Below are 12,576 nucleotides of genomic sequence, written 5' to 3' on the forward strand. Positions count from 1 at the left end.
ATTGATTTTGTCTGACTCCATTTCTTCTTTTGCAGTGTTGGGGCTGAACACAGGAACTCACACACTGCAGGCAAGTGCTCTGGCATGGGGCTATGCTCCCAGCCCTGATCTGAGTTTTTTTTAATTACATTTATTTATGGAGCCATGGTCTGGGTACGGAGGTCAGAGGACAACCTGCACTGTCTTCTTCCACTGCTCGGGTCCTGAGGCTAGAATCAGGTCTGCTAGCCTTGTCACCAAGCACCTGTCACTCAGTCATCTTGTTGGCCCATCAATTCCATTTTGTTGCTGGCTTTTGTTTTTTGTTGTTGTTTTAGTTTTGGGTTTTTTTGGAACTGGGTTTCTGTGTTATCTCAGGTTATCCCTGGATAATCTGCAGACCAGCTATGAGACCTCGCACTGACGTCACGGTGGGTAGAGCACTTGCCTAGCATTCATGCGCAGAATGCTGGGTTCCAGTATTGGCAGCACCACCTCCAGTGTGCCCCATAACATCTGTATCACTACTGTGCAGCAGTAGAAACGGTATGGCACCACCTCCAGTGTGCCCCATAACATCTGTATCACTACTGTGCAGCAGTAGAAACGGTATGGCACCACCTCCCGTGTGCCCCATAACATCTGTATCACTACTATGTAGCAGTAGAAACGGTACAGCACCACCTCCCGTGTGCCCCATAACATCTGTATCACTACTGTGCAGCAGTAGAAACGGTATGGCAGTCAGAGTTGGAATTTGTTATAGAATAAGAATTTACAATTATTTTTAATTGAGGATTTTAAGTGGAAAAAAATTGAAGTAAAAGAATTCTGTTTTCTCCTAACTGTACAGACATAAACCTTCCTTTTTTTTTCCTTTTTTCTTTTCAAGACAGCATTTCTCTGTATAGCCCTGGCTATCCTAGAACTCGCTCTGTAGACCAGGCTAGTCTCAAACTCACAGAGATCTGCTGCCTCTGCCTCCTGAGTGCTGGGACTGAAGGTGTGCACCATTACACCAGCGAGACATAAACCTTTCTGCAATGAGAAAAATGTAATTACGTGAACTGAAGTTTACAGACTGTACTAATTCACATTAATGACTGGTGGTGGAAATGTCGAATGCTTCGATTCTAATCCAGAATTAATTAGCTTCCCAAACAAAATACTTACAGCAAGGCCTGGCGGGACATGTTTGTATCCCAAGAGATAGAGCAGGCGGATCAGGAGTTCAAGAGCAGCTTCTGCTACATAGTGAGTTTAAGGCTCATTTGTCCTGGGCTAGATGAGACACTTCTCAAAAAACTAAAAACAGTTTAATTTATGTATTTGGTTTTTCAAGACAGGGTTTGGCTGTCCTGGCACTAGTTCTGTAGGCCAGGCTGGCCACAAACTCATGGAGATCTGTCTGTCTTTGCCAAACAACTGTAAAATACAGGAAATTGAGAATGTGGCTGCATCTTGATAGAAGAAACAAACTGTGACTTTCTGCTCTGTGCAGGTTCCTTCAGGGATCCCTGCAGGAGTGTGTGGGCAAATGTAGAGAGAGAGGCACTTTAGTGTTTCAGCTGGAAATAGGCTCTTGACAGTTGCTTTCAACTGCTCTGCCAGAGCACACCTCCGTCCACTAGTGCTTACACAGAGACCAGTGACTGAGGAGCCTAAGCCATTTCGCCCACACCATAGCAGTGGTATAAGACATTCACATGACGCTTGATGGGATCCACGACGAAGTAAGAGAACGTCTGCTCATGCTCTTTAGCTGAAGGGTAGCACACACCAGCAGAGTCCTGAAGAGATAAACCTGAATCAGTGTTCAACCACATTGAAGTCTTTGACTATCATACATTTTTCTGCCCAAGTATCATGAAACATAGGCAGGTGTAATGGCACACACCTTTAGTCCCAGTCCTTTGGGGGCTGAGGCAGAAGGACTGAGTTTGAGGCCAGTCTGAAATGCACAGCAAGATGTCTGTCTCAATAAAAAAAAGAAAACATTAAACATATATAATAATTTTTGATAATAAATTGGCAATAAACTGCCAATAGTATTATTAACAGTACATATCTATTACACACATGTATCACAACTGTAACTCTTGCCCTTAAGGAATGTATAGTCCAATCATATTCTTTCCATGATATTTTTGCTGTTTTGTTGCGCTTTAAGTGTGTGCCCCAGGCTGGCCTCAAACTCATGATGATCCTGCCTTAGTGCTGGGATTAAAGGTGTGAGTCACCATGCCCACTGGCTTTTCCTTACTTGTGTGTATGCTGGGACAGGGTTTCACTGTGTAGACCAAGCTAGAGCTCAGGAGCCCTCTGCCTTAGTCCCTTGGGCCCTGGGACTCTAGGCCACTGCGGGTGGTGCCAACACTGACCGGTGGTCTGGATCACATGAGAAAGCAGGCTGAATAAGCCATGAGGCAAGCTGGTAAGCAGCGCTTTCCCACGGCCTCTGCTTCCTCAATAGTGGAGTGAGGCTGGGACATGCAAGGCAAATAAACCCTCTCCTCCCCTAAGCTGGTTTAGGTCAGTGTTTCATCACAACAGAGAGCAAACGAATATAGAACCTGGTACCAGAGAGTGAGGTGTTGCTGGGACACACCTGACCATGTTGTTTGGGAAGAACTGTGGAAGGAGTTTGGAGCTCTGAGCTGGGAAAGCCTTTAGTGCTCAAAGTGTAGTGGGCTCTTCTGTGGGGACTTGGAAGAGAGTACTGAGAGCAAACCAGGCAGCAACATCCCTCCACAGTCTCTGCTTCTGGCTCCAGGTTCCAGCCCTGACTCCCTCCCATGAAGCTGTACCCTATCACGTTTGAATTTCAGAAAATACTTAGGAGCAGCATCTTTCCCCCCAGGCATAATCTAGCTCTACTTCCTAAGCCACAAGTACAGCAATTCTATCTGTACTGAGTAATCAAGAAGCTCAATACTCACGTAGGCTTTCACTTTAAAGACAGAAGAGGTAATTTGTATTTCCTTGGTTCGAGGATGTTTCCGAACACTAAGATGAGGGGAAAAGGCATATTTAAAATATAACAAGCCAGAGCCTGGAGAACTGGCTCAGTGGTTATGAGCACCCACTGCTCTGGCAGAGGACCTGGGCTCAGTTTCCAGGATGCACAGGGCAGCTTGAAAATATCCTTACAACCAGTTCCAGGGGTTCTGACACCCTCTTCTGGCTCCTCAGGAACCAGGCATACATATGGTGAACAGACATACATGCAGACAAAATGCCCATATAATATTACAAAAAGACAAGAGATCACATGTGCACACGTGTGTGTGATGTGTGTTAAACCTTTATGCTAAACAAGTGGAAGAATTTTCATTTAGATGTAATCTTTACCCTTCCAAATTAATCCCGAAGACATGTAGTTAATTTTAAGTATTCTACTAGGCTCACCCTCCTTCTTCCCACCCTTCCTTACTTTTTGAAGCTCAAATGAAGATTAAACTATAAACTTGAGCCTGGAGAGAGGCTCAGCACTTAGGAGAGTCTCCTGTTCTTTAAGAGGACTCCAGTTTAGTTCCCAGAACCCACATGGCAGCTCACAACCACTTGTGACTGCACTTCCAAGGGAAGGCAGAGGATCTGGGTTTGGTTCCCAGAACCCACATCAGGTGATTTGTAACCTCCTGTAACCCCAGCTCCAGGGATCCGACACTCTTTTCTGGCCTCCTTGGACTTGTGCATGTGTACACATACAAATAAATCATGAAAAATAAGACATCATCAATTTAGCTGCTCTTTTTATGAACTGTTGTTACTCTTCAGGTCTTTTTGAAATTTTAACACAAAAAAATGTAGAAGAGGGCAATGGGGAGAATACAATCAAAATACATTACACATATTTCTATTAAATTATCATGATAAAACCCATTGTTATGTATAACTAATAGACACCAATAGGCCCTTTGTAAATGTAGAGAAAGCTGCAGGTTAGACTATGAGTAGGGTCTGGTGGAAAGAGCATTTCTGCAGTGTGTAAGCTCTAGAGCTACTTGTTTCAAATACTCCAGTGAACCCTTCCCCACTACACACAGCAGTGAGACATTCCACAGGCTCCTGTGGCAGGGCGGAGTGGTAGCCTGTGCATGCACGGCTGGCATGCATTGAGGAAGGACTTCAGGTTCCTGGGTTCACAGGAGCTACAGATGAATGTTGGCTGGATATGCATGCTTTTCCTGAAAATGCTTTCTCTTCCACAGCATCAGTGTAGAGGTTAGAGGTCAGCTTTATGCTCTATTCTCTTCTCCCTTTACATGGGTCTCAGAGACTGAGCTCAGGCCATTTGGTTAGTAATGCAAGATTCTTTACCTGCCGAGTCGTCTTGCTGCCTTCACATTTCTGTGACCTTTTTTTTTTTTAGGCAGAGTCTCACTATGGAACCTAGGCTGGCCTGGAATCAGAATGCAGACCAGGTTAGCCTAGAGCCTGCAGTGATCCTCCTGCTTCTGCCTCCTTGGGGCTGGAATTACAGGCATGGCTCCCAATTCCTAATCTTGAAATTATGGCTTTTAAAGATTTCTTTATTTATATTTTGTGTGTCTGAATGTTTGCCTGTATGCATACCACATGTATGTAGTGTCCAAAGAAGCCAGAAAAGGGCATCAGATCCCTTGGAAGTGCAGTCACAAGTGGTTGTGAGCTGCCATGTGGGTTCTGGGAACTAAACTGGAGTCCTCTTAAAGAACAGGAGACTCTCCTAAGTGCTGAGCCTCTCTCCAGGCTCAAGTTTATAGTTTAATCTTCATTTGAGCTTCAAAAAGTAAGGAAGGGTGGGAAGAAGGAGGGTGAGCCTAGTAGAATACTTAAAATTAACTACATGTCTTCGGGATTAATTTGGAAGGGTAAAGATTACATCTAAATGAAAATTCTTCCACTTGTTTAGCATAAAGGTTTAACACACATCACACACATGTGTGCACATGTGATCTCTTGTGTTCCTTTGGCATTTGAAGGGAGGAGAGTGGAGAGAGGAACAGAAGATGGCAGGCAGGTGCATAGGACTGGGTGGGGCAGAGAGAACGACCAGTCTGAATGAGGAAAGGAGGAAAGACTGGGAACGAAGCCTGGGGAGCTGGGCGCTGCAGTAACACAGCACTTGGGCTGTCCAAGCAGGCCTGCTTGGAACACATAGTTCTAAGGCAGCTTGAGTTGCAGTGTAAGACTGTCTCACCAGACAAGACACACAAAAACTGATAATAACCCTAAAGACAGGGCTGTGCCTCAGTGGTAGAATGCTTGCCTGTAAATCAAGGTCTTCAGTTCAATATCAGCATTGGGAAGAAACAATTATCTCATGAACAAACAACAAACAAAAACAGTCACAAAACCCTTCTGGCCGGAGGAGGGAGAGGCAGGTTACAAAAGGGCCGGTGGCATTGCCAATAGGAACACCAGTGAGGCTGGGTAATCCCACCAGGGTTAAACAAAAAGAACTCTCTCTACTGGCTCGAGATCTAATTACCTCACCAGGTCCTTATAGATCAGCTTTGCCGTCTCCAGATACGGCTTGAGCATATCTTCATACTGACAAAGAGACCCTCCAAGGCAGAGGTGCTTAAAGAGACGGAACAGGAACTCATCCCTTTCCAGCGGGCTGAAGACTTCATATTTTTCAGAATCTTCCATGAGCAAAACCTAAGATGAGAAAAGTCATCATAAAGCAATGTAATGTATAACATTATGGGTTATGATTATAGAGTTATATTATATAGGGTTATGATTTTAAGCTTTTGGAAGTTTTAACATGTCCTTAAAATCAGTACTTTAAAATTAGTACTTTTTGTGGTGCTGGGCATCACACAGAGTAGTGTTATGATAGGTGTGTGCTCTACCATTGAATTGCACTCCCTGACCAATCTTAAGATTTTTTTTGAGAGCCAGTCACAGCCAGTCACAGTGGTGTATTCTGTAACCCAGCACTGGGAGATGGAAACCTGAGGATCAGGTCAGGGTCATCCTAAACCGCACAGTGAGTTCAAGGTCAGCCTGGGATACATGAGGCTGTCATAAACAAACAATACAGGGGTTGGAGAGATGGCTTAGCTTCCGCCTCTTGCAAAGGACTCAGTTCCCAGCACCTGCATGGTGGTTCACAACCGTCTGTAACTCTAATACCAGGGAATCCAGATTTTGTCTGGCCTTCATGAACACTAGGCACACATGCAGTACATACACGTTGATATAGATAAAACATTCACACACACACACACACACACACACACACACACACACACACACACACACAAAATATCCTTAAAAAAAACCAAGTTACTATTATCTTTCTTTATTTTACTTTTTAAAAAATTCTTGGGCAGGGTCTCATGTATCCCAAGCTGACCTTGAACTATATAGATGAGGATGACTTTCAACTCCTGATCCTCCTGTTTCCACCTCCCAAGTACTAGGTTAATAGGCATGTGCCACCATGTCATGTTTATGAAGTGCTGGGGATCACACCCAAGGCTTTGTGTACACTAGATGAAGTAGTCTCTCAACCGTGCTATGTCCCAAGCCCCATTTTTAGTTTAGGTTTGTTGGTTTTGCTTTTGAGATACGTCTCGCTATATAGCCCAGGATAGCCTGTAACTACATAAGCCAGACTGGCCTTGAACTCCTGATCCCCGCCTCCACCTTCTGAGTGCTAGGCTTACAGGCATGTGCCACTATTACCAGCTTTCCACGTATATTCTTAATAGTCATTTGATGTAAAGACTCCTACAGAAGACAGTAGCTAGTCATGAAAAAGGCCAGAGTCTCTTTCCCTGGGAAGTGCTGATACACTGAGCCAGGCGACTGTCGGGAGGAACTGTCCTGTGACAGCAGTGTCTGACTGACAGGTACAGGTCCACAGTACGTTCACAGTAAGAAGAGACGGTTTGCACTGGTCAGATTGACTAGTTAGAGGTAACAAGTTTTAACCAGGCTTAAGGTTTTGGCATTTTTCATTTCCTTCAATAAACTTCCACTGTGAAAATTTAAAATTCTGTACTTACTTTTCGTAGTTCATCTGAAACGAGAAATGGATCACAGAAAGAATCTAAGCACTTGACAATGTGCCCACTTTCTCGTACAATATTTTCATCGTATAACCGTTGGAAAAATGACATTGAAAGTTGTGTGCATGGAACATTTATAGCTTCAATATTTTTCACTTCAGTTCCTGAGAAAAGAGATTTTGTAAAGAGTGACAATGTAAAAGTGAAATTTAGTGATTTTAGTTATTTCTAAACTTTTAAAAATGATGTTTTATTTATTTTTTTTATTTGTGTGCATATGTGGTATCTGTGTGTCTGCCACATGTGTGCACCGGGTACCCACAGAAGCCAGAAGGCAGCATCAGACTCCCTGGACCTGCTGTGACAGGTGGCTGTGAGCCATATGACAGGGATTCAAATTCCACTTCTCTGTTTTTGTTTTGTTTTTGAGTCAAGGTCCCGGTATATGGCCCTCGCTGTCCTGGAACTCACTATATAGACTGGGCTGGCCTCAAACTCACAGACAGTTGTCTTTCCTCGAGTGCTGGGATTAAAGTTGTGTGCCACCAGCCCCAATTTTTAGTTATTTTTAAAATCAATCATTATGTATAGATTCTAAGAAGTAACCAAATAGGACACATATCTCAATGGCTCAGTGGATAAACGTGCTACACAAAGTCATGAGTTAGGTCTCTGAACTACCATGAAAAGACAAAACCCATCCCCCAAGCAGCTTCTGTAGTGCATGAGCACACACACAGACATACTACTACTAATAATACATTAAACTGAAATAAAGTTTAGGGGCTGGAGAGGTGAATCAGTGGTTAAGAGTCTTCCAGAGGACCAGTGTTTGGATCCCAGCACCCCCTTCAAGTGGTTCACAATCACCTGTAACTTTAGCTCCAATAAGACTCAGTAGGCACCCCACCCCAACACACAGACATAAATCTTTTTTATTTATTTAAGGTTTTTTTGGTTTTAATAAAATAAATCTTAAAAATCGTTTAGCTCCAGGTTGCTAGTGGCTACGATGTCAGCATCCAGGAGAGTAAAGCAGGAAGACTACCCCAAGCCTGAGGATGGCTGGGCTGCACAGTAAGTTCCAAGCCAGCACAGGCCACAGGGTGATACTCGAGTTCCAAAACAAAAACAGTTTATAATAAAATCTTATTTCAGAACTAGGTGAACATAAACTAGAGCAGTGGTTCTCAACCTTCCTAATGCTGTGACCCTTTAATACAGTTCATGTTGTGGTGACTCCAACCATAACATTATTTTCATTGCTACTCCATAATTGTAATTTTGCTACTGCTATGAATCATAATGTAAATATCTGACATAAAGGATATCTGATATGTGACCCCTATGAAATGGTCATTCCACCCCAAGGAGTCTCAACCCAAAGGTTGAGAATCCCTGAACTAGAGACTGCCGTAAAGCAAAATACTTTGTGTGTTTAGTCAGGGGTTTATAGACGGGGAGCGCGCGCACGCGTGTGTGCATGTGCGTGTGCATGTGTATGTTATTGGGACAAGGTATCACGTAGCCCATGCTAACCCTGAAATCACTGTGCAGCAGGGGATGAGCTTGACCTTCTGATCCTCCTGCTTCTACCTCTTCTATGGTAGGATTACAGGTCTGCACAGCCATACCCAGCTCTAGTTGGTGTTGGGGACAGAACCCAGGGCTCCCACATGCCAGGCATGCACTCTACTGAAATGCATATGTCAGAACTGCCTAGAACCCAGGGCTCCTTGGCCTTTGGCAAAGATCAAGTCTAGAATTGCCAATGAAAACCATAAGCTTTCTTCACATAATTTTGGATTTCCATAATGCCAAATGCTCTATAGTTTGGATTATACAAATTTAGAGTTAGGTTTGACAGCATAGACCCATAAGGCCTACACTTGAGAGGTGAGGTAGACTAGCATTCTCAGCTAGCCACAGGGTAAGCCTCAGGCCAGTCTGGGCTTCAAAGTGAAACCCTGTCTCAAAACAGGTAGGTATGGGTGCAGTGGGGGTAGTCTGAAAAGATGGCTCTGTGGTTAAGAGCACAGACTGCTCTTGCAGGGGACCTGACGTCAGTTCCCAGAACCCACAATGGATGGCTCACAAGACCCTGTAACTCCAGCTCCCAGATCTGACAGCTCTGACCTCCACAGGCACCTGCACACACACACAGACACACAGACACACACCCGCAAAGCAAACCAAACCAAAACCAAAACACCAACGGTTGGCACAATGGTAGACAAAAGTGTTTACTACCAATTTTTATGACCTAAGTTCAAGACACTGGACCCACATGGTGGAAGGACAGAACCAACTCCTGAAAATTATCCTCTGGCATGTATGTGCACATAAATACACACTCACACCAAATAAATGTCAACAACAAGAAGCAGCACTGTGGCTCATGGCTATAATCCTATCACTTGAGGCAAAGCAGGAAGACAGACAGACATAGCAAGTTCCAACTAGGGCTGCAAAGAGGCCTTATTTCAGAAAACAAAACATCAAAACCAAAACAATAATTTAATTAATGATCATTTGTAAAGTCTTTGAGGATGCCTTGAGAATATTTTCTCTTCATTACAAAGTCTCCTATGAGGTCTCACTGACAGTGTGTACGACACAGTTTTCCAAGCCAAGGTTAAACTTAAGGCAGTGCTGGTCGGGTCATCATAGGTTCAGAAGAGAAGGGTGGGATAACTGTACTGGGGCTCAGCTGCTTCTTTGTTTTTCAAGACAGGGTTTCTCTGTGTAGACAAGGCTGTCCTGGAACTCACTCTGTAGACCAGGCTGGCCTTGAACTCACAGAGATCCACCTGCCTGTGCCTCCTGAGTGCTGGGATTAAAGGCGTGTGCCACCACTGTCTGGTGGGCTTGGCTTCTTTTTTTTTTTTTTTTTTTTGGTTTTTCGAGACAGGGTTTCTCTGTGTAGCTTTGCGCCTCTCCTGGAACTCACTTGGTAGCCCAGGCTGGCCTCAAACTCACAGAGATCCGCCTGGCTCTGCCTCCCGAGTGCTGGGATTAAAGGCGTGCGCCACCACCGCCCGGCTCTTGGCTTCTTTTATAGCCTTAGCTCTTCCTTCTTTGCTTCCCAGTCCCCAGGCCACACTTATTTCTTGAATATATCTTTTAGAAATATTTTTCCTGTTAGTACAACTTAAATTATATAGCCATAAAGATTAAGACAAATATTTTTATTATCACCTCAATCAACTTCCCCTTTCTTTTAATACACAGTCTGATATAAGGAGATGATGGTCTTTTGTCTTCTGGCTACCTTGTTGGTTTTGGGGGTACAGGCCTGAACTCAGGGCCCTGTACATGCTACTGCTGTGTTCCACCTACAGGCCCCACTGCTGTATTGCTAGAAATGCCAGGGCTTAAAAGTAATCCTGGCAATTGTTTGCACTTCCTGTTTTGACTGTTCACCAGGTCATGCTGGAACCTGTCATTGCAGATCATGATCCTGGACATGGGGACGAGAAAGATGCCTAAAGCCAAGAACTATGTGTGTTTCAATGACTTCAAAAGCTGTGCTCCTGAAAAAGAAGCTCTTCTTGTTTCTGAGGCCCAATCCATTTAGGGAGCAGATAAAGCAAAAAGCCTACAGACTATGATGGACTAGCTCTGGATGCTTCTGAAAAATGGAAGGGTAGTACAGAGAGCCTAGCAGTTCCATAAAATTGGCTGGTGAGTACCACATAGGAAAAGAGACGGTGTGTGTGTGTGGGGGGTGTGGTGTGTGTGTGTGTGTGTGTGTGTGTGTGTGTGTGTGTGTGTATGTCTGTGTGTGTGTGGTGTGTGTGTGTGTGTATGTCTGTGTGTGTGTGGTGTGTGTGTGTGTGTGTGTGTGTGTGTGTGTGTGTGTGTGTCTTTGTAAACCAGGCTGGTCCTGAACTGACAATGCCCTGCATCTCCCTTACCCAGTGAAGGGACTACTGGTGCACACTCCCACCTGGCTAGCATGCCATTTTTTTTTTTTTTTGGGTTTTCGAGACAGGGTTTCTCTGTGTAGCTTTGCGCCTTTCCTGGATCTCGCGCTGTAGCCCAGGCTGGCCTCGAACTCACAGAGATCCGCCTGCCTCTGCCTCCCGAGTGCTGGGATTAAAGGCGTGCGCCACCACCGCCCGGCACATGCCATTTTAATACGTCTGATTTACTAAATTAAATTCAAACCACTTAGTCTAAGTTGTGAAAATAGCACCTGCTATGGACTGATGTATATCATCAGTTCACAGGATGATGGCCTAACCCAGTGAAACTGCATTCTGAGCTGGAACAGCTGGACAGTAACTAAGACTGGACTTTGGGCAACACAATTCAGCTAATAGGATTTTGTCCCTAGTTCCTAAATTCAGTTTCCTCACATGCAAAATACTATTCATTCCACTTCAAAAGACTCCAAATTTGAACTCATTCAGGTCCAAAGTTTCATTTAAACTTGATACAAAGTAAGACTGAGGTGCAGTTCATTCTGGGGCTGAATTCCTCTCTATGTAAACCTGTTACATCAAGTATATGCTTCTAAAATACACTGATGGGCCAGGCAGTGTGGTACACCCTTTAATCCCTGCACTCAGAAGGGAGAGGCAGGAGGATCTCTGGGTTCGAGGCCAGCCTGGTCTACAGAGTGAGAAACCAAAAATAAAATACACTGATGGGATGAACATGGGACAAGCATTTCTGGCCCCAAACCAGAGAAACATTTATTAGGGACTGGGTGCTAGTTTCCCAGCAAGTCTAACCGAGAGGAGGCTGAGTCCTCCAACTCTTGGACTCAAGGATAGTGCACTTTTGCTTTATTATATTATGCCTTCTGGACCCACTGGGGTAGTGTTTCACAGCTTCCTGTTCTGGGGAGAGCCCTTCAGGCACCAGGTGAACCAATTCCTAAGGTTTCTGGGGTTAACTTGGCCCCAAACTCTGTATGGGTGGCCCTGTCTATGAGGATAAGATTAGAGACTATTTGGTCTGGTAAAATGACCTCTGACTTACCTCTTTTTAAAAAGATTTGTTATGAGATATTTGTATATTTTGTGAAGTTGTATTGCTCTGATTGGTGTAATAAAAAGCTCAATGGCCAATAGCTAGGCAGGAGGTATAGGTGGGACTTCGGGGCAGAGAGAGGAAGTAGGGGGAGAAATCTAGGCATGCGCGAGACAGAGAGATAGAGGCGACATGGAGGAAGCAGGGTGGGTGGTATGTGAGAGAATGTAGATTAATATAAATGGGTTAATTTAAGTTATAAGAGCTAGTTAAAAACAAGCCAAAGCTAAGGCCAAGCTTTCATAATTAATAAGTTTCCGTGTCATTATTTGGGAACTGGCTGGTGGGACAGACAAAGACTTGTTACCAAGATTATTTTTTAAATTGTGCTGTGCTGTGTGTGTGAATGCACATGCCTTCAGAGGCCAGAGGTGTTGGATTCCCTGAATCTGAATGGCCTAACAAGGGCACTGGGAACTGAATTCAGGTCCTCTGGAAGAGCAGTACAAGCTCTTAATTGCTGAGCCATTTCTCCAGCCCTGATTCGCCTTCTGGGTCTTTCCTTAACAAATAGCTCATGTTGGCAGCTGAGAAGCTCTATGGACCA

The 12,576-nt window shown here is 44.3% G+C and overlaps 1 protein-coding gene across 4 annotated transcripts in view; it reads right to left on the bottom strand.

Annotated features, from left to right (window-relative positions):
* Window positions 1–1,289: 1,289 nt before the first annotated feature.
* The window catches only part of Cfap300 (cilia and flagella associated protein 300), a 28,389-nt gene continuing 17,102 nt past the window's right edge, over window positions 1,290–12,576 (bottom strand). For 2 of the 4 annotated variants that reach the window (XM_052751813.1, XM_052751821.1), the window contains exons 4-8: window positions 6,987–7,153; window positions 5,456–5,628; window positions 2,919–2,985; window positions 1,877–1,951; window positions 1,290–1,769 (exon numbers count right to left, since the gene is read on the bottom strand). In XM_052751813.1, the coding sequence (XP_052607773.1) occupies window positions 1,641–1,769; window positions 1,877–1,951; window positions 2,919–2,985; window positions 5,456–5,628; window positions 6,987–7,153 (611 nt within the window). In that variant the 3' untranslated portion in view covers window positions 1,290–1,640. The remainder of the gene's footprint in view (window positions 1,770–1,876; window positions 1,952–2,918; window positions 2,986–5,455; window positions 5,629–6,986; window positions 7,154–12,576) is intronic. The other 2 variants (XM_052751830.1, XM_052751839.1) reach the window with 1 other exon arrangement.

This window comes from Peromyscus californicus, unplaced genomic scaffold, assembly GCF_007827085.1.
Source record: "Peromyscus californicus insignis strain IS unplaced genomic scaffold, ASM782708v3 Scaffold_11__1_contigs__length_118956290, whole genome shotgun sequence".
NCBI classification, from domain to species: Eukaryota; Metazoa; Chordata; class Mammalia; order Rodentia; family Cricetidae; genus Peromyscus; species Peromyscus californicus.